This window comes from Capra hircus, chromosome 11 (genome assembly GCF_001704415.2).
Source record: "Capra hircus breed San Clemente chromosome 11, ASM170441v1, whole genome shotgun sequence".
Lineage (NCBI taxonomy): Eukaryota > Metazoa > Chordata > Mammalia > Artiodactyla > Bovidae > Capra > Capra hircus.
Genome location: NC_030818.1, coordinates 19,172,238 through 19,195,412, shown reverse-complemented (window position 1 = coordinate 19,195,412; position 23,175 = coordinate 19,172,238). Strand labels below are relative to the sequence as shown.

The window sequence follows — 23,175 nt, the reverse complement described above, 5'->3', positions numbered from 1 at the left end:
ATGGACAGAGGAGCTTGGGAGGCTGCGGTCCATGGGGTTGCGAAGAGTCAGACACGACCGAGCGACTTCACTTCACTTTTCACTTTCATGCCTTAGAGAAGGAAATGGCAACCCACTCCAGTGTTCTTGCCTGGAGAATCCCAGGGACAGGGAAGCCTAGTGGGCTGCTGTCTGTGGGGTCACACAGAGTTGGACACGACTGAAGTGACTTAGTAGTAGCAGTAGACCCTAACTCATTTTTTGCATTGTACACATATTCTTTGGTAGACTGAATCCATTTTGTGGTTTTATATATTGTTGACTCATCAATCTCTTTTTTAAGCCTGAGGCTACCTACACAGCATTTCAAAATGGCTGTCTTATTGTCCATAAATCCCTACAAGCACTTTTTCTTCTTCCATATATTCTTAATTTTTTTGGTCACAGCATGCAGCTTGGGGGAATCTTAGTTCCCCAACCAGGGATTGAACCCGTGCCCCAGCAGTGAGAGCACCAAGTCCTAACCACTAGACTTATTAGGGAAGTCCGTTTTCAAATATTCTTTGCATATTCTCTATCAGGTGGCAGCACTACCAAACTTATCTAAACTAGAAATCCAAGAGTTATCCTTGATTCTTTATACTATTTTACTATCATTTATTAATTACTATACCTTTTTGTTAATACCCCCTAAATATTTCTTGAATTTACTCCTTTTCTGCCCCTTTTATCACTGTCCTTGCTTTGATTTTCATCTTCACTCTCCCAGTCTTTTGAAACAGTCCATTTGCCTTCGTCTTATTTCTTTCCAGTCTCTCCTACAAGGTGATCAGAGTTACCATATTAAATACTTGCTTCACACTGCTGCTTCTGGGAAACCTTTCAGTGTTTCTCTGTTGCTTTTAGGGTAATTTCCTGAGTATGTCATAGGCCATCTAAGTTAAATTCACCCGTTCCAGTCCATTTTAGTTCGCTGATTCCTAGAATGTCGACGTTCACGCTTGCCATCTCTTGTTTGACCACTTCCAGTTTGCCTTGTTTCATGGACCTGACATTCCAGGTTCCTATGCAATAGTGCTCTTTACAGCATTGGATCTTGCTTCTATCACCAGTCACATCCACAACTGGGTGTTGTTTTTGCTTTGGCTCCATCCCTTCGTTCTTTCTGTAGTTATTTCTCCACTGATCTCCAGTAACATATTGGGCACCTAATGACCTGGGGAGTTCCTCTTTTGGTGGGCAGGAATCGCTCAGAAGAAATGGAGCGATCATCATGGTCAACAAAAGAGTCTGAAATGCAGTACTTGGATGCAATCTCAAAAATGACAGAGTGATCTCTGTTCGTCTCCAGGGCAAACCATTCAATATCACAGTAATCTAAGTCTATGCCCAACCAGTAATGCTGAAGAAGCTGAAGTTGAACAGTTTTATGAAGACCTACAAGACCTTTTAGAACTAACACCCAAAAAAGCTGTCCTTTTCATTATAGGGGACTGGAATGCAAAAGTAGGAAGTCAAGAAACACCTGGAGGAACAGGCAAATTTGGCCTTGGAATGCGGAGTGAAGCAGGGCAAAGACTAATAGAGTTTTGCCAAGAAAATGCACTGGTCATAACAAACACCCTCATCCAACAACACAAGAGAAGACTCTACACATGGACATCACCAGATGGTCAACACTGAAATCAGATTGATTATATTCTATGCAGCCAAAGATGGAGAAGCTCTATACAGTCAACAAAAACAAGACCAGGAGCTGACTGTGGCTCAGATCATGAACTCCTTATTACCAAATTCAGACTTAAATTGAAGAAAGTAGGGAAAACCACTAGACCATTCAGGTATGACCTAAATCAAATCCCTTATGATTATACAGTGGAAGTAAGAAATAGATTTAAGGGCCTAGATCTGATAGATAGAGTGCCTGATGAACTATGGAATGAGGTTCGTGACATTGTACAGGAGACAGGGATCAAGACCATCCCCATGGAAAAGAAATGCAAGAAAGCAAAATGGCTGTCTAAGGAAGCCTTACAAATAGCTGTGAAAAGAAGAGAGGCGAAAAGCAAAGGAGAAAAGGAAAGATATAGGCATCTAAATGCAGAGTTCCAAAGAATAGCAAGAAGAGATAAGAAAGCCTTCCTCAGCGATCAATGCAAAGAAATAGAGGAAAACAACAGATTGGGAAAGACTAGAGATCTCTTCAAGAAAATTAGAGACACCAAGGGAACATTTCATGCAAAGTTGGGCTCAATAAAGGACAGAAATGATCTGGACCTAACAGAAGCAGAAGATATTAAGAAGAGGTGGCAAGAATACACGGAAGAACTGGACAAAAAAGTTCTTCACGACCCAGATAGTCATGATGATGTGATCACTAATCTAGAGCCAGACATCTTAGAATGTGAAGTCAAGTGGGCCTTAGAAAGCATCACTACGAACAAAGCTAGTGGAGGTGATGGAATTCCAATTAAGCTGTTTCAAATCCTGAAAGATGATGCTGTGAAAGTGCTGCACTCAATATGCCAGCAAATTTAGAAAACTCAGCAGTGGCCGCAGGAGTGGAAAAAGTTTTCATTCCAATCCCAAAGAAAGGCAATGCCAAAGAATGCTCAAATTACCGCACAATTGCACTCATCTCACGTGCTAGTAAAGTAATGCTCAAAATTCTCCAAGCCAGGCTTCAGCAATACGTGAACCGTGAACTCCCTGATATTTAAGCTGGTTTTAGAAAAGGCAGAGGAACCAGAGATCAAATTGCCAACATCTGCTGGATCATTGAAAAAGCAAGAGAGTTCCAGGAAAACATCTATTTCTGCTTTCTTGACTATGCCAAAGCCTTTGACTGTGTGGATCACAATGATCTGTGGAGAATTCTTCAAGAGATGGGAATACCAGACCACCTAACCTGCCTCTTGAGAAATCTGTATGCAGGTCAGGAAGCAACAGTTAGAACTGGACAGGGAACAACAGACTGGTTCCAAACAGGAAAAGGAGTCCGTCAAGACTGTATATTGTCACCCTGCTTTTTTAACTTCTATGCAGAGTACATCATGAAAAACGCTGGATTGGAAGAAACACAAGCTGGAATCAAGATTGCCGGGAGAAATATCAATAACCTCAGATATGCAGTTGACACCACCCTTATGGCAGAAAGTGAAGAGGAACTAAAAAGCCTCTTGATGAAAGTGAAAGAGGAGAGCAAAAACGTTGGCCTAAAGCTCAATCAACATTCAGAAAACTTAAGATCATGGCATCCGGTCCCATCACTTCATGGGAAATAGATGGGGAAACAGTAGAAACAGTGTCAGACTTTATTTTTTGGGGCCCCAGAATCACTGCAGATGGTGACTGCAGCCATGAAATTAAAAGAAGCTTACTCCTTGGAAGAAAAGTTATGAGCAACCTAGATAGCATATTGAAAAGCAGAGACATTACTTTGCCGACTAAGGTCCGTCTAGTCCAGGCTATGGTTTTTCCAGTAGTCATGTATAGATGTTAGAGTTGGACTGTGAAGAAGGCTGAGCGCCGAAGAATTGATGCTTTTGGAGAAGACTCTTGAGAGTCCCTTGGACTGCAAGGAGATCCAACCAGTCCATTCTAAAGGAGATCAGCCCTGGGTGTTTTTTGGAAGGAATGATGCTAAAGCTGAAACTCCAGTACTTTGGCCACCTCATGCGAAGAGTTGACTCATTGGAAAAGACTCTGATGCTGAGAGGGATTGGGGGCAGGAGGAGAAGGGGACAACAAAGGATGAGATGGCTGGATGGCATCAAGGACTCGTTGGACGTGAGTCTGACTGAACTCCGGGAGATGGTAATGGACAGGGAGGCCTGGCGTGCTACGATTCATGGGGTCGCAAAGAGTCAGACACGACTGAGCGACTGAACTGAACTGATGTCATAGGCATCCCACCATAAACTGACCGCTCTCATCTCATCCACTTCTTGCCTCAAATTTCATAGTCCGGTAATACTGAATTTCTTATAAATGTCCTGACATAGCATTCTATTTTTCCTTCTGTTAGTTTGTAGGAGCTGCCTCCTTTGCCAGGAATGCCTCCCCTCTGCCCTTTGACAGGCCAGCATCTATACACTGTAGGTGTCATTCTTTCCAAGAAGCGTCCAGTCACTCTCTTTCGTAACTGGTACTTGCCACTGTTGTTGTACTTAAACCACATTACTTTTTGAAGACAGGGCTGGTATTGTGTCTAATCATCTGCATGACCCGTGCATCTAGCATAGTGCCAAATACACAGTGTATCTTCAATAAATATTTCATGGTGTAACTAAAGAGGATATAGAACGAATGACACCAGTGACATTTTAAACTTCACATCTCTGAACTATCTTGAAAGTACAACTTCTAGAGTCATTGGGAGGGTTAATAAGTAAAATTCCAATTTGGCTTTTATCATGAAACGCTCCTTCCTGGCTCCTCCCCCTCTCCCCCGCCACATCCATATGTCTCGTTTGAGAATTTGGGGATTTCTGTAAGTCTCAGTTTATGTCCATTAAGAATGTCAGAGGCCTGTTGCTCCCAAGAGCTATGATGGTAGTGATACCATCATAGCACAAGTGTCCTGAAGGGTGTGTGCCAGGTGCTGAAGGACATCACTTCCTCAGGGAATGTGAGTTTTGGTTTCTCTGCAAGCAGATTAAATCTTAATGGTTTGTGTTAACATGCTTTAAAAAAAAAAAAAAAAGACAAATGGGAAGAAAAAAAGGGAGGAAGAGAGGAATGGCTGATTTTCTAAGGAGAAAAATATGTACTTTAAAATTTTAATTTAGACATTTTAAACCCTGTATTTGCATTGTTTCCAGGCCTGTTCTTGGTACATTTCAAAAGAATGATAGAAACCAGGAAGTATATTTTATGCTTTCTGTTTGTGTCTTCTACTTCCCATTGGCCTCTCTCAGTACCTTTATGATTTGTGTTTTTCCCCTGCATTCTTGCTGTTGTCGCAGATCCTTCTGTCCTAAGAGGCCCTCTCTTGGGCCACACGGATGCAGTCTGGGGCTTGGCCTACAGTGCAGCGCACCAGCGTTTGTTGTCCTGTTCAGCAGATGGCACTCTCCGGTTGTGGAATACAACTGAAGTTGCTCCAGCCCTGAGTGTGTTTAATGATAATCAAGGTACATACTTTTTTCTCCTTTTTCTTACAGAGTCTTTTGTAAAGTGTCTTATTCTAAAAGAAACAAATAGATGATTCTACAGACTCTTACTTTTCTAAATTTAATTTGAAGGGTTTTTTTTTAAGCAATGAAAATATATTTGTTTGAATTTCCAACTTAGTATGTATAATTTTAAAAAGCATATTATTTGGTGAAGTAGCAGGTATTTGTTTTGAATTTTTAGAAATTGAAATAATTTATATACAGTCAAAGACAGGTATTAAAGGATACATTTTCATGAGTTTGACAAATGATGAAACTTTTGCTTCTATCAAGATAGAGAACGTTTCCTTCAGTGCCCGAAATTGGCTCTGTGTTATTCACAGTCATCTTTTCCCCTCATTCCCAACCGGAAGTACCCACTGTTGTGGTTTCTTTTGTTATAAATTAGTTTGTCTATTCTAAAACGTCATATAAATGAAATCGTACAATGTATACCCTTTTTATATCTGACATTTACTCTTACTGTAGTGTTCTTGTTGCTTATCTATGTGGTAATAAATGTTAATAATTTAATCTTATTGTTTGTAGTAGTTCTTTAAACTGCTGTGTTTATAATTTACCTCTTGATGAACATTTGGCTTGTTTCTAGATTTTTCCTATTATAAACAAAACTCCTATGAATATTTGTATTTTTTTTCTTAATCACAGGCAGGTAAAGACCTGTAAATAGAATTTTGAGGCTTTAGAAGTAGATTTATGTATTTAACTATTTAACATTATGTGACATCGCCAAACTTTCTTTGAAAGCGGTTGTGCCATGTTGGACCACTGATTGCAATGTGTGAGAATTCCAGGCGCCCTACGTCCTTAATTACAAACATTTGTTGTTGATAGTGTAATTAATTTTAGCCATTTTGATGGGTGTGTGCAATCATATTTCATTGTCTTTTTAAGTTGTATTTCTTTGGTGGCTATTTTGCGCACTTTTTTGGTATACTCATTGTCCATTAATGTATCTTCTTCTGGAAGATACGCATTTTTGGACTGTTAGTTTACTTAACTTAGATTTTGAACCAGATTTTAAAAATCAGATTATGATCACATATACATAGAATTTCACTTTTAATATTTATAAATAAGTTCCAGATTTTAACGAAGTTTTACCCTATTCTAAATGATAAATAAAATTGTCTTCTTTACTCATGAGCTGCCATAACTTGTGCCTAGGTTTTGATGAGTTGCCTGCATTTGATATTTATATGACTCTACCAATAAATAGCAATTTGAAACTTTACTTCTTGAATTCCATATTTTTAGTGAATTAGAATTCCTAGTAACTCACTAAAGTTAGATGGGCTTTAAAATGAATTCCCGTGATGCCACTCTAAACCTCAGGTTGATTTGAGATGGAGGTAAACTTGTAGTCCATATGTTTTCCATTTATTCCTAAATAAAGGCTTGGATTCAGTAGATACAGTAGCTGAGTGACTGGTGGAAGATGTGGTAAACAGGTGAGGACAGTAAAACGAACTAGGACTGAAAGAGCTGATTCTCACTCTAACATTGAGCTTTGTTTTCTTCTTACACTGCTGCTTGTTTTGCTGTATTGGAAACATGTTGTGAAGTATGCCCTAACTGACATTCTCTTCTAATATGTTTTGGCTCATAGAATTGGGAGTCCCTGCCTCTGTGGATCTGGTGAGCAGTGACCCAAGCCATATGGTCGCATCATTCAGCAAAGGATACACAAGCATCTTTAACATGGAAACACAACAACGCATTCTCACTTTAGAATCCAATCTAGATTCAAGTATGTATACCAATTTTAAGTAGTATGTGTTTGGACCAATTTTTTAGTGTTATCAAAATTAGAATTACTAGAGTCAACAGTGAAAAATACTTGTCATTATAAAGTGTTCTGCCTCAAGATCATATAACACAGTTACATGTGAAGGGTATAATGATTTACAATTGATTTTAAGTCTTTAGGTTAAGTTTATTTACATTTATAACTTTACTTGTTGAAGTAGCATTTGATCTGTTCTAAAGAGAAGTCAAGTTTAATTTTATACCAAATGTTTACTTTTCAATTCTATTTAAAGAAAATAAGATTTATTCTAAATACAGGCATATCTTGGAGTTATTGCAGGTTCAGTTTCAGACCTGTGAAATAAAGCGCATACATATCACAATAGAGTTAGTCACACGAAGCTTTTGTCTTTCCAATGCATATTAAAGTTTATGTTTACACTGTACTAGAGATAAAGTCTGCACATACCTTAATTTAAAAATATTGTGTTGCTGAAAAATGCTAACTATCATCTGAGCCTTCAGTGAGTCACAATCTTTTTGCCTGGGGGAGGGTCTCACCACGATGCTCATGGCTGACTGATCAGAGTGGTGGTTGCTGACAGTTGGGGTGACTGTGGCAGTTTCTTAAATAAGACAGCAGTGAAGTTTGCTGCATCAATTGACTCTTGCTTTCATGAACAACTTCTCTATAGCATACATGGATGTTTGATAGCATTCTACTCATAGTAAAACTCCTTTCAAAATGGGAGTAAGTCTTTTCAAACCCTGCCACTACTTGATCAACAAGATTTATATAATTGTGTAACCTTTGTTGTCATTCAACAATCTTCACCGCATCCTCCCAGGAATACATTCCTTCCAAAGAAACCACTTTCTTTAATCATCCATAAGAAGCATTTCCTCATCCGTCATGGGTTTTCTCATGAGATTGCAGCAATTCAGTCACATCATCAGGCTTCACTTCTAATTCTAGTTCTCTTGCTATTTCCACCATACCCAAAACTTCCTTCACTGAAGTCTTGACCCTTCATAGTCAACCATGAGGGTTGGAATTAACATTTTTCAGACTCCTGTTCGTGTTGACATTTTGACTGCTTCTCATGAATCACAAATACTTTTAATGGCATCTAGAATGGTAAATCCTATCCAGAAGGTTTTCAATTGACTTTGCTTGGATTCATCAGAAAAATCACTATCTATGGCAGCTGTAACCTCAAGAAATGTATTCCTTAAATAACAAGACTTGAAGGTCAAAATCACTCCTTGATCCATGGGCTGTAGAATGAAGGTTTTGTTAGGAGGCATGAAAAAGCATGAATCTTGTATGTCTCTATCAGAGCCCTTGGGTGACATTGTCCATGAACAATAATATTTTGAAAGGGTTCTTCTTTTCTGAGCAGTAGTTATCAAGAGTAGGCTTAAAATATTCAGTAAACCATGTTGTAAGCATATATGCTGTCATCCAGGCTTTGTTATTCCCTTTATAAAGCAAAGTCAGAGTTCAGTTCAGTTCAGTCGCTCAGTCGTGTCCGACTTTGCAACCCCATGAATCGTAGCATGCCAGGCCTCCCTGTCCATCACCAACTCCCAGAGTTCACTCAGACTCATGTCCATTGAGTCAGTGATGCCATCCAGCCATCTCATCCTCTGTCGTCCCCTTCTCCTCCTACCCACAATCCCTCCCAGCGTCTTCTCATGAGGTGGCCAAAGTACTGGAGTTTCAGCTTTAGCATCATTCCTTCCAAAGAAATCCCAGGGCTGATCTTCTTTAGAATGGACTGGTTGGATCTCCTTGCAGTCCAAGGGACTCTTAAGAGTCTTCTCCAACAGCACAGTTCAAAAGCATCAATTCTTTGGCTCTCAGCTTTCTTCACAGTCCAACTCTCACATCCATACATGACCACTGGAAAAACCATAGCCTTGACTAGAGATTATTATAATTCTTAAGGATCATAGAATTTTCAGAATGTTGAATGAGCATTGTTTTCACCATTAAGTCACTAGCTACATTAACCCCTAGCAAGAGAGTTAGCCTGTTGAGGCTCTGAAGCCAGGTATTGACTTCCCTCTAGCTATGAAAGTCCTAGGTAGCAATTTCTTCCAATAGAAGGCTGTTTTGTCTACATTGATCTGTTATTTAGTGTAGCCTCCTTTATTCATTATCTCAGCTAGATCTGGATAAATTGCTGCAGCTTCCACATCAGCACTTGCTACTTCACTTTGCACTTTTATGTGATAGAGACAGCTTCTTTCCTTAAACTTCATGAACCCACTTCTGCTAGCTTCAAACTTTTCTTCTGCAGCTTTCTCACCTCTTTCAGCCTTTGTAGAATTAAAGAGAGTTAGGACCTTGCTCTAGATTAGGTTTTGGCTTAAGGAAATGTTGTGGCTGGTTTGATCTTTTATCCAGACCACTAAAACTTTCTCCACATTGTTTTGCATTCTTATCATCTATATTTTTACTGGAGTATCATTTTCAATTTTCTTCAAGAACTTTTTCCTTTGCAGTCAAAACTTGGCCAACTGTTTGGAGCAAGAGACCTAGCTTTCGGCCTATCTTTTTGACATGTCTTCCTCACTAAGCTTAACCATTTCTGGCTTTTGATTTAAAGTGAGAAGTGTGTATAAGTCTTCCTTCATTTGAACACTTGGTCATTGTAGGGTTATTGATTGGTCTAATTTCAATATTTTTGTGCTTCAGAGACTTAGGAAGGCTCCCCTGAGAGGGAGAGAGATGGGGTTTTACAGCTGGTCGGTGGAGCAACCGACCAGTGTTTATCAAGTTCACCATCTTATATGCGTGCAGTTCATAGCACCCCAAAACAATTATATTAGTAACATCAAGGATTAGAAACCACAGATCACCATAACAAATAATAAAAATTTGTTAATAATAATAGATATAAAAGTTTGAAATATTGCAAGAATTACCAAAATGTGACATAGACACAAAGTGAACAAATTTCTGTTGAAAAAATGGAACCAATAGACTTGCTAAGTAGAGTTGCCTCAGACTTTCAGTTTGTAAAAAAACATGATATTTGCAAAGCACAACAAAATATTTTATACAGTGCCTGTATAAAATAAATCTATTTTTCATAATGTTATATTTTTAAATTATAGTTTCTATACAATATTATATGTTACAGGTATACAATATAGTGATTCACAATTTTGAAAAGTAATTCTCCACTTATAATTATTGTAAAATATTGGTTGTATTCCTTGTGCTGTATAGTATATCCTTGTAGGTTATTTTATACCTAATAGTTTGTACCTTGTACTTCCCTACCCCTATATTGCCCTTCCCCCCTCATAATTTTATCTTTAAAATGAGCTTTTTTTCATAAATGACACAGTTCAGTATGATTAGAAAATAGATCAAGTTGTGCTTCTCAGAATCCCAAATCTGAATCTTCTTATTAGATACAGGAAACCAGGAAATAATGACTCAGATTATGAAGAAGATAATACAGAATCCTTTGGAGTTTTGCCTTTTATAACCATTACTTTCTGCCTTAAGGCTTCAAACAAACAGTAAGTCTAGGCTGCAGTTGATAAAGAAAGCTACATACATGTACAGTGTTGTTTTAATCTGAGAACTAGCTTTAAAAATGATTACCATGATGAGTGCTCATGTGTGTGAATATGTGTGACTCTGTCTCCTGTCCCTTTTATCTTTTTCTCTCAAAAAATTCCTTCGTTCCATTTTGGCTTTCTTCATTTTCTCTTTCCAGTCTGTTGTTCCTTTTTTCTCTTGCTATCCTGTAAGAATTATTTAGGGAGGTAGGTTTGAATGGACCTTTGAACTCTTTGGATGTAAAAGAGACAAAAAAGTAAAAATTTAGATTATGGAATAGGAAAATGAATTTTTTCTTTTTCCAAGAAATACATTTTAGACTTTCAGTAAATTTAAAATAGTGCTTAGATATATGACCTAGAGCTCCTATAGTAAGATGAAAAACCAATATGAAATTAAAGCCCATGGACTGCAGCACGCCAGGCCTCCCTGTCCATCACTCCTTGCTCAAATTAATGTCCATCAAGTCGATGATGCCATCCAACCATCTCATCCTCTGTCGTCCCCTTCTCCTCCTCCCTCAGTCTTTGCCAGCATCAGGGTCTTCTCCAGTGAATCAGTTCTTCCCATCAGGTGGCCAAAGTATTGGAGCTTCAGCTTCAGTATCAGTCCTTCCAGTGAAGATTCAGGACTGATTTCCTTTAGGATTGACTGGTTTGATCTCCTTGCAGTCCAAGGGACTCACAGGAGCCTTCTCCAACACCACAATTCAAAAGCTTCAGTTCTTTAGCACGCAGCTTTCTTTATGGTCCAACTCTCACACCCATGCATGATTATTGGAAAAACCATAGCTTTGACTAGATGGACCTTTGTCGGCAAAGTAATGTCTCTGCTTTTTAATATGCTGCCTAGGTTGGTCATAGCTTTTCTTCCAAGGAGCAAGCGTCTTTTAATTTCATGGCTGCAGTCACCATCTGCAGTGATGTTGGAGCCCAAGAAAATAAAGTCGCTTACTGTTTGCATTGTTTCCCCATCTATTTCCCATGAAGTGATGGGATTGGATGCCATGATCTCTGTTTTCTAAATGCTGAGTTTTAAGCCAGCTTTTTCACTCTCCTCTTTCCCTTTCATTAAGGGGCTATTTAGTTCCTCTTCACTTTCTGCCATAAGGGTGGTGTCATCTGCATATCTGAGGTTATTGATACTTCTCCCGGCAGTCTTGATTCCAGCTTGTGCTTCATCCAGCCCAGCATTTTGCATGACGTACTCTGCATATAAGTTAAATAAGCAGGGTGATAATATACAGCCTTGGCATACTCCTTTCCCAATTTCCAACCAGTTCATTGTTCCATGTCCAGTTCTAACTGTTGCTTCTTGACCTGCATACAGATTTCTTACCTGTATGTCCATCAATGTGGTGGACTGGTATTCCCATCTCTTTAAAACTTTTCTACGCTTTGTTGTGATTCACACAGTCAAAGCCTTTAGTGTAGTTAATAAAGCAGATGTTTTTCTGGAATTCTCTTGCTTTTTCTATGATCCAGCAGATATTGTCAGTTTGATCTCTGGTTCCTCTGGCTTTTCTAAATCCAGCTTGAACATCTGGAAGTTCTTGGTTCACGTACATTTGAAGCCTAGATTGGAGAATTTTGAGCATTACTTTGCTAGCGTGTGAGATGAGTGCAATTATGTGATAGTTTGAACATTCTTTGGCATTGCCTTGGAGAAGGAAATGGCAACCCACTCCAGTGTTCTTGCCTGGAGAATCCCAGAGACGGGGGAGCCTGGTGGGCTGCCGTCCATGGGGTCGCATAGAGTCGGACACGACTGAAGCGACTTAGCAGTTAGCAGTTCTTTGGAATTGGAATGAAACTAGAAGCATTTTCAGAAGAAGACTCCCAAGAACGTTTTGAAAAAAGGCAGCATTAATGGAATAAGTGATAACTCTTTTAGATTATGATGATATGTCCTGACATTTCCTAAATTAACAATTTGATTACTTTAGAGTTATATGAAACAAACTTATTGCTGTCTACTGTGACTACTGTAGTCTCTTAGCTGTTTATGTTTGACTGTATTATTGTATTATGGAATTTAGTAGGTGTTTTTTAAATTGAAGTTCAGACCAAACATGTTTTAAGCTAAAAGTGAATTTTGTATAATTTAGAAGGATGAAAGATGTTTGTTCTTAGAATTGGAATAAATTACCTGCCTTCTTGCCAGTGGTGATTGGGCTTAATTAAGTAGAAGGTAGTTGAAAGAGGTAACTGAGTATTTGTGAATCCATTTCTCAGTCACAAGCTGAATATAAATAAATATTTGGAGGATTGTTTTAGGTTCATTGTTGGAATAATGGCGGGTAGGTCTTTATTTCTAGTGTTCTTTGTATTTGCTGACTTTGACTTTCACTTATCAAGCGGAGAAACTTCCTTAAAAAGTATTACTAAATAAGAACTTTCTTTGCCTGATTTCTATCATACTCATTTTCTAGATCTCAAAGTAATTGAAGGTCTTCTCAGAAACCTCTTTCTCAAAATATATGGAATGTTTTACTAAAGTACTTTTGTTGTTGTTATTATTCTGATAGACCTTACAGAGGATATTGCTCAATGATGTGTTATTTCTGGTGGAAAAAGCATCCATAGAATGAATTTTGAATCTAAATTCTTTGTCTAGGACCATTTAAAATGAGTGTAACCAACCCAGAGTTCATTCCACATGGTCAGGTGACTTTTATTGTGCACATAGATAACAGACTGGGTGGCCACCTGCTGTCAGCATTGGAAAAAAGACTGTTTTCAGCTTTTAAGAGGTCATGTTTCTAGGTACCGTATGAAAATCCAGTAGAGTAGACTAATATTGGAGCTATTTTTAACTGAACATAGTTGTATTTTCTGTTGTGAGTATAACTTCATGATACTTATTCTGAGATTTAAAAAATTTTAAGAACACTTTATTTTTGAAGTTTTAAGTTTAACGAAAAGTTTCAAAAATAGTATAAGAACTTCTGGCTACATTTCACCCAAATTCACTAGTTTTAATTCACTAGTTTTTAATCTTTTGCCATATTAGTTACATTTACTTTGTCATTGTCTGTATGTGTGTGTACTTTAAAATTCTGAGCCACTTAAGAGACACTATATCCCTATACCCCTAGGTCCTTTAGTATGTAATTCCTAAGAAAAAGGCCATTCTCTGACAGCATATTACATTATCAAAATCAAGATATTTACAATGACACAACGCTATTGTATGAGTTATTGTTTACACTCAAATTTACTGGTTGCCCCAATTATACTCTGTACACATCCCTTCTTCTTCCAAGACCCTGATATTAATATAATAATTATTTTAACTTTGATATATCTTAAATTAGTGTTATCTTTATGTAGATTTTTCCTTATCAAAAGTATGATAACAAAAATCACTAAACATAAGTTCTTCATAATTGATTTCCATTTGAATAAAGACTTTCAGGAGGAACTTGTGATAGTTGAGGTACCTGTTTTGACAGTTGCCTGATTTGCATGAGGCATCTAGTTTGGGTAGAGTAGGCACTGGAATAGGTATTGCCTTGTTACTATGATTTTGGGGGCTTTAACAGCTGTTTTTTGGACCTCAGTTCATTCAGTAGGTTAAGGACCTAATGACAGTTGGCCTGCCCGTCTCAGTGTCCATGTATAATTAAGATCTCTTTGAAAATTATTAAATAGTGTACAAAAAAGTACTGTTAGGATGCTGTTTTCAGATTCCATACATGGTAGATTATATATTGATGACCATTTCTATTTTGATGAGGAGAAGACTAAAAAGTTAAAAAGCTCCCTTTGTCATGTTTATCTTTAGATAATGACCATATGATAAAGAGCTCTGTGTTTAGACAAAGCTGAGATTTAAATTTGGAAATTATCCGTATGAAATAATGATGGAATTTTCTGACAGTGGCAGAAGTATCATAGACCACTGTCAAATGAGAGATGCCCATGGCTCTGGGCTCATTTCTCCGTGGCATCCCTACAGACTAGGTGGTGGAAGGGAAATTCTAATTCCCAAGTATTTCTAGATTTGTCGGTAGAGTGTTTCTCAGACGAGTCTCATTTCCTAATATCACAGTTATGAACACAGTTGCAGAATAAATGAACTAAAGTAAAATTAAAAGTCCATCGTCTACTTTTCCAGGCTCTTATGTGAATGTTCAGTTCTTTTTTGTGTGAAGAAATGGTAGCTTTGACAAATTTGTGTTGCTCTTTAATGTTTTCTTTTTAGCAGCCAACTCTTCCTGCCAGATAAATAGAGTCATCAGTCACCCCACTCTTCCCATCAGCATCACTGCCCATGAAGACAGGCACATCAAATTCTATGATAACAATACAGGTAAGAATGTATTTAAATTGATTATTATTGAAAAAAAAAATCACAACTGTAATTTTGGTGTCTGTTGGTGGCTTTATGGGCAGGGAGTAGGCACTGAAACACAGATTCTCTCCCAGATCATTTGTTTTTAACTTCATCTAACTCTGCAAAGAATCAGTGTTCATGATAGCATATGGGATCATCTTGGTTTATTTAATAGTAAATAGGTGCTACATTTTGGCCCTAGACCAAGGTTATTACTCAGAACATAATGAAAAATTCATTCGGATACCAATAAAATGTTCACATATTGTGGAAAAGTAGAAACATGTTGGAAGTACGGGCATATATATGATCATTATGTTTTGTTTAAAATTGTTTAATTTTTAAAGATTCTTAGTGTTACAGATGGAAAACCCCTGAGTCATTTGATTTGTTTCTCCTTGGACCAATTTTTTTTTTTTATTTTATAATACTGATTATTTGGTCCTGATGGATTTGCATGAGGGTATGGAAGCTTTCCCAATTTTTATTAGGTTATTTTTCACTAGTCTAAAGGAAACACGAAGAGCTGACTGGGAGAAGAAAGCACTGTGTAGTAGCCATATTTACTCGAGAATCTGCTGTCGACTGTTGTTCACTTTGTTTAGCTGTGACTGATGAATAAGTTACTGGTTTTAATATCTTTCCATATACTCTTCCCACCAAAATTGTGGCCAGATTTTTTGTCCCTTTGTCGTCGTCGCAGTCTCTGCTTCTCTTTCCACACCTATAATTTGCTTGTAGCTAAAGGATGCAAAGTTAGTGACTAATAATGTCTGAGTTTTAGTTAATGAACGTGGCTTCAAGGAATATTTGTGTACAAATTACTGACTTCCATATTGTCAAAGCCAAAAATATAATCTGAAAGTTGACGTTCTGTTTCTCATCATCACCATGGCTAGAGCAAGGAGGGAGACATGCATTGTTTTAGCAGTTGGGAAAGTCTTTGATGCAGAGACTACACAGAGAGGGGTGGCTGGTAGAGCCAGTACAGTGTGGTAGCTGGCTGGTATTCAGGATGAGAAAAACTATTACTAAAGAGGAACAATCTCTTTTTCCAAAGGCAAACTGATCCACTCGATGGTAGCCCACCTAGAAGCCGTTACAAGTTTAGCAGTTGATCCAAATGGCCTGTACTTAATGTCTGGCAGTAAGTACAGCTTTGAATTATTTATTTATTCTTACAGTTTTCACATTTAATGTAATTTTTCTCTTAATTTCTTTTCTTTTAATATAGGTCATGACTGTTCAATACGTTTATGGAACCTAGAAAGTAAGACGTGTATCCAAGAGTTCACAGCTCATCGGAAGAAGTTTGAAGAATCAATTCATGATGTAGCTTTCCACCCATCCAAATGCTATATAGCCAGTGCTGGGGCGGATGCACTGGCTAAAGTCTTTGTATGACACAGTGCATCATCTTCACCTTCTAGCTCTTTATAAGTAATCAACTGCACAAAAGAGATACAGAAGACCAGGGCAAGAGTCAACCCATCCAGCCCTTTTGTTCTGCTGAAGGAGCACAGAGAACATTTGTTAAAGTATAGTTTTGCAATTCGTACACTGTTTTCTAAAACTAAGGTTTGTTCAGGTTGCTGCAAGCTCAGCTGAATCTGTGAGCCTGAAAACTTTAAAATTTTTCCCCAAACAGGAGCTTTTATTTCTGAGGTTGTTCTAATTCGCTAGGCAGGCCTGAGCGAAGAACAAACATGGGTTTAGCTTGTCCCTATTGAGTAAATAGGGCATATTGTAAGGGATAATTAAAAAGCTTGATTACTGGGAATGAATAAAGGAAGAATGGCAATTTAGACCTAGTTCTCCCCTGAGAAATCTTGTTAAACATATTAGATAGTTAAAACGGTAATCTTTATCACATCTACTGTACCAACCCCTATGTGCATAATGACCAAACAGTGTTAAAATGAGTTTTTAATTTAGCACTCCTTTCAACTGTTCTCATAAAGCACCTGGCAAAACATTTTACTTATTAGAGGGAAAAAAATGCAATAATATGTTAAATATATTATTATTCAGAAATGCTAAACAAATATTTAGTTTGTAAGCAGATTTCTATATTGTATTAACATTTTTGAAAATAGATTTGGTACCATTCTAAAGTTTAGCTATCAAAAATACTCACCATTGCGAAGAATAGTTGATATGAGTCTGCTTTTACTAAAGAATTTAACTTATTCAGGTTTAAGATTCTGTTTATTTTTAATGGCAAGCAGGGCATATCTTTATAATGATTTCTGTTAATTTTGAATTTCACTTTATTCGTGTGATATATATAGTATCAGAGTGATTATTTCATATTGATGAAATCATACCTTTTAGTGATTGAAAAGCTGGAAGTTCCTTGCAAGTACTCACCAGAACCCACATAACCATGCTTCACATGATCTCTGTCTTCTTTGTCTCTGATATTAAAATTATCTGACACCTACCAAAAATAGTTCAGAATTATTATGTTTTAATAGTCCAAAGGGTATGGTTAACCTCAGGCAGCTACCTTTGCAGAATTACTAAATAAAGCAAATGTTTGTGCCCCAGAAGTTCCGTTATTAATATCTCCAAGAAGTAAAACCTCTTGGAAATCTGGATGGAATAGTTTGGTGTATAATATTGGCTAGAGGGTTCTCTCTTTCTTTCCCTTGCCCTACCCCACCTCCAGTGTTTCATTGGAATACATAGCATGTTTTAATGGGCAGTGGTCAATATTGTTTCTGGGGAAAACCATGTCTTGAAGCCCCGTGGTTCTCCAAGCTCAACTTACCAATGACCCACACATATGGTTAGCTCTTGGGATTTATGTGACCCCACTGTCTGGACATGGTATGTAGACCTTATCCCTGCAGCTGTCTCCCCTCTTCCTCATGCACTTTCTTATTTGCCCAATATGGCAGAGACCAATCTGGAAATCAGAAATGTTACTAATTCCCAAATTTTCAGCAAAATGTACTTTTAATAGGCTCTCAGATGTAATTTCTACATTCCTATGCCCACATATTCCATTATCATAGCAATGGCACTTCTAATACGTACATCTACTCCCTGAAGAAGCATTAACATGATAGTGTGGATATTAATTGACAGTTTTTCTTTAAAATGTCTGCTTATCTGCCTCGAGAATTCTGCAGTATACAGGCAGGTTTTCTTTAAGGATCTTTGTTAAAATTTCCTGGTTGATACACAGATGCGCTTTATCTTGACACGGCTACCTTGTCATTTTTTATGTGCTTAACAATGGGCTCAAGGGACTGCTTTGTATATTCAAATGAATTGACCTGGACATGAGCTACCAGGTAAATGTTTATATTCCTGTGCGGGTATAGAATTCCACGTTGTGTTTGGTGAATTCCTTTTTGGCTTCTTCACAAAGTAAATAAATGATGTGACTGACCTAACATTTGTAGAAGGATACTGGAGAATTTCAGTAAGGTGCTCTTAATTGGCATATTTGTGATGGATGACTACAAGCTATTGTTCTACCAATTATTGCTTTAATTACCTTCCAGGGTGTTCAGTGCCTGCTTTACTTCTGTCAACTGGAATTCTCAAAACTAAGACACTCTCTTCACCTGCATTTTAGGTCTCATGGTTGAAATTTTTCTGTTAGTAAGTGGGAAATAACCATGAGATATGTAGACTGTAGTGCAAATGATGGAACTGTTGAAAGTTCCTTAGAAAGCCAATGCTGTGCTCTTGGAGGTTGTACCCAGAAACAGGGATTTCTTCTCCACTAGCACTGTTACAATCTCAGCCTAGAAATGAGCCAAAGCTGTCTTCCAACCAGATAGAAGCATATATATGTATGTGTGTTTGTCTGACTTTTCCCTCAGCCTATCAAAACTTCAATGAAAATTGACAAAATGAACAAATCCCAGATTTGAACAATGATTGAAATGTTTTCATAGTGCTTTATTTGTAAATATTTTGAATGAAATGTATTGGAAGAGTATGAAAATCAGCAGATGAGGTGGGTCCCTGCCTTATTTTATATGCTATGGGTACATCCCTGGGAGCTTGCAGCACCCTTCTCGAAACTCAGCTGTCATATGGAGCTCATTTGCTACTCAAACCATAGACAGATATTTAACATAAGTAATATAATGACCTTCAGTATTTTTCTATTGAACACGTTTAGCAATTTTTGCCATTAAACAGATTAATTAGTTATGCAAAGTATTTAGCTTTTATAATCATTTTAGTTATGACTAAAGGGGGAAATTGAGCTGTATCACTGATAATGAACTTTGTGAGAAATTTTTTGTTTATCTGAGTTTCATTCCTTCAGTGTTCTTGCTATAAGTTTCTTTTGGAGATAATGAAGATTTATTTGAAAATGTCTAAAATGTATGTATATTTTATAAATATATATTATATATATTGTATTGATATATATAATATATATAGACTATATATATTATATATATATATATATATAAAACCATAGGTGCATTTTACTGTTTTGTATTTTCATTTTTGGAGATAGTGTCCACAGGAGGTAATGATGAGTATGATGAGTGTTGTGCTGTTTGCTTTTGCAGTATAATATATAGTTCTAAATGTTTACTGTATATACGATATTCATTATAGGCTAGCATGCTTGTTTTAAAGATTGTCATTCTAGTTTATTAAAATCTGAATGTAAGAAAACCTGGCTATTCAAATGTGAATTGAAAAATGTTCCATTCTCAGTACTGAACTATTTCCATTGAGCATTCAGGATTTTTGACAAAACTGATATCATCAAGAAGGCAATAGCTAGAGAAAGAGAGGTGCCTTTAAAAAAAAAAATACAAATTCAGCCTTACAGTGAGGATGAGAATTGAGTTGTTTTGTGGGGAAGAGGTGTGAGAGAGTGTGTGAGTGAGTGAGAGTGTGTGTGTGTGTGTGTGTGTGTGTGTGTGTGTGTGGTGTTGTTTGAGTGTTTGCCCATCTGTGAAGGTCCTGATTTGTGACCATCAGTGTCTTTTTAATGTGTCTGTAAAACTTCTAGGACTTCAGGGGACATTTCATGCGCTATCTTCGTGCTCTTCTGAGCATCATAAGTACTTTCCAAGAATTCTAAATGTGAATTCCTAGAAATTTCAGTAGAGAAGAAAATAACTATTATTTCATTATAAATCAAGTTCAGGTAAAAGGAAAAATTACTGATTCATCAAAATTACAGGATCTCATTAATGTTAGCTAAGTAAATGTAATTTTTAAAGGCTCATTTTTTTTTAGTACTTCATGTATTTCCCCTTTACTCAAGAGCATGTCATGCAATTCTTATATGATGAAGATTTAACTAGTAAAAATTGTTTTTAAATTAAACACCTGAACTAGTTAAAATTCCACCTAAGAAGAGTATTTAAATGGCATCTTTCATATCTACCTCTTTGTCATTGCTGCCATTTTTGACTCAAGCAAATCTTTATGACATCGAAAATAGTGGTTGGATGCAGTTTAAAAAATCTGTGTTGGTGCTTTTCTCAGGCTATGTCATTTAAGTTATATTGAACAAAGGTGTTCACAAATTAGATCAAAAGGCTTCGAATTAATTTTGATTTTCTTTTGCAAGAACTGCTTAAAATTTGTCATCCATGTTGATAGTGAGCTGGAGATAATCTCTGGTTAGTATGTCTATGTAATGTTTTCAACCAAGAGCTGAGTTGTTACTGATTTACATGGGAAAGGAGCTCTGATTTCCTTCAGCTTACTTTATCCTTTGAAAGCTGTTTCAAGGCTATTCAGTACATAATCATTCATTTTATTTGCTCAGAAGTTGTCTCTGTTACTGTGTTCCTTGTTTAGTCATTTATATAATTGCAGTATTTTGTTTTAACACTGGGATTCAGGTTGTACAAAAATAGTAGCTGACAGAAATTGTATGTATATTTTTCTGAAATATCTCAATTCCTTAAATTCATTTTAGAGGAAGGTCCAGAAAACTAACATATCTGTGTTTAAAAACAAAGGTCAGGTCCTTTGTAGATGATTTGAATCATTTGACTTTTGTTCCTGAAAGTTTTTAATTGGCCATATATCCATCATCCAGCTGGATCTTAGTGTCATTCCTAGGGACACCAGGTTCACAAAGTCTGTTCACAAACAGACTGCATCTTTTTTTTTTAATCCAAAAAAAAACCAAATATAAAGCCAAACAGAGATCTCTAGATCCCATTTACTTATTCTAGCAGTATTCCTGAAGTGGTGCTTAAGCGTCAGAATTTTCTGGATCTTTGCTAGTCAAGATTTAGATTTGATTTAACTGGGACCACATGCCTGTCATCCCTCTGATGCAAATTAGAAAGTTCATTTTATTTCAGATTAACTCTAATGTCTGCCTGGGTTTTTAGCAGGCCGTGAACCAGTGAGTGCCTTGTTAATGTAGAATGATTTTTCCCTGGTTGTGTGTTAGCTCCTCTCTGAAAATTTCTCAGAGGATGGTATTTTAGTTGGCTTGTAGAAAGCTGCTAGATTTGGTATTATCAGCAATCAGAAAGCCTTCAGTCTACCACATTCCACCCTCCCTACTTTCTTCTCATTGTTTGGCTGAAATTTACCTCTTGTGAGAAATAAATGCAACCCCCTTCTCATAACTTTTTTCCAGTCCAGATTAAGAGATATCCTTTATACCTGTTCCAACTATATAATCTAATAGCTGTTTTTTGTTTTTAGGAAGAACCACTTCTTTGTAATCCTGTAATCCACTGCTTGTTTTATGCTTCTCAAGTTCAGTTTACTAGAGCTGACCTCAGGGCATCAGTTCAGATTCCTAAACAGCTCCTTTTCTCCACACCCCTTCACCCCTCTTAACTGGTGAGCCCTGAGCCAGATGGTTTGATCTTCAGGTATTTTAAATTTTAAGTATATCAATTAATGTAAATTAATCCAAATGCTAATTTTTGTGGTGCAAGAAGTTTCTCTTGTAAATTCAGGATATGGACAAGCTAATTAAGATATCCTTTTTTGGTGACTCTAAGTGTATTATTTGTTTTTAAATAAAGTGTACAAATATAGATAAGGTGTCTCATGAATTGAAATATTTGTCAGAATGGAATCTAGTGGATTTGCAGTTAAAATACTTCAATACACCTTGATTTTGTTTGGCGGGGAGGTAGTAAAAGGGTGCAGCAAAGTAAAAGTGTATTAGGTAAAGTAGATGTGAATCCACAGAGACAAGCCAATCTTAATTATTGACTGTAAGGAAGGTGGAGAAATGTATTGGTATAGAAACTTTGGACCTTTGGAAAGCCAGTAAAATTAAAATGCCCCATACGAGTGGATCATGATATTTTTAGGGACACATATATTTTTCCTAAAGTATTCAGTTACATAACTTTAAAAACCCTATACACACATACACATATAAATCTAATGTGCTTTTACTTATTTTTTTGTTTGGTTACTTAACAAGCATAAGCCTTCTACCCCTTGCTCCTTCAAATCAACAGTATTTTTCAAGGGCTTCCCCTGCCCAGAGCTTGACAGTCTCTTTGTTCCAATCTGGAGTCACAATACTATACAGAATCTAAAAAGTACCTCTTCTGGTGTCCTTGAAACTATCCACTCTTCTGTGATGTTTCGTATGCTGCTGTAGTGTTCTATGCTTTGGTATGTACACATGCTTCAGTATTATCAGAAATGTCTCTTTTATCCCTTGTAATGAGAATTGAGCCATGATTTGCTGGAGTTACTGTAGAGTAATCTAGCTCAGAAGGTCAAGATGGCGCCAGAAGTGTTTCATGGATTGATGGACCCACTGGGGTCAGCCCAGGTTCACAGTGGTATTCTAACCTCCGTTGGGTTTTCCAAAGGCACCACTAAGATTTTAAGGGATCCTAGGTTGTCTTGGCACCGGAGTATTCCCCCAGGAACACCTGTAAGTCTGGTAGCAGCTTTACCTCAAACACTATAACCACAGAGCATCACTTCACTTGTTACTTCTCAGTCACAACTATCGCTTGCGATGATGGGGACGCTTGAGTTCTGTGGAGAAGCACTGGCATGCAGCTCTTAAAATCAGATTCCACATTTTCTGAAACACAGACTTCAGTTTATTTTGTATACTTTTCAAAACAAAACATAATCCAAAACCTGCCTAATAGAAAATTACTTACTGTAAGTTTCACTAAGATCTTACAAAACCCGAAGCCTTTTCTTATTCCTTAGTTGATGCTATATTAAAGGTAATGGTGGTTTTGGTCAGACTTGGAGGAATAAAATCTGCAATATCTTTCCCATCAGAAGGGTATATTTCATAGAAAATTCTCTTGTCCCTGGTGTTTTAGCCAGTCACCTTACAGAAAGACTGGTCTAGATGCTTACTTAATGTTGACTTTTCCTTGTGCCTCTTTAAAG

At 37.1% G+C, this 23,175-nt stretch overlaps 1 protein-coding gene across 2 annotated transcripts in view; it reads left to right on the top strand.

Annotated features, from left to right (window-relative positions):
* The window catches only part of STRN (striatin), a 111,326-nt gene extending 89,493 nt beyond the window's left edge, over window positions 1-21,833 (top strand). For both annotated transcript variants that reach the window (XM_018055120.1, XM_018055119.1), the window contains 5 exons: window positions 4,947-5,114; window positions 6,766-6,906; window positions 14,695-14,802; window positions 15,887-15,973; window positions 16,061-21,833. In XM_018055120.1, the coding sequence (XP_017910609.1) occupies window positions 4,947-5,114; window positions 6,766-6,906; window positions 14,695-14,802; window positions 15,887-15,973; window positions 16,061-16,230 (674 nt within the window). In that variant the 3' untranslated portion in view covers window positions 16,231-21,833. The remainder of the gene's footprint in view (window positions 1-4,946; window positions 5,115-6,765; window positions 6,907-14,694; window positions 14,803-15,886; window positions 15,974-16,060) is intronic.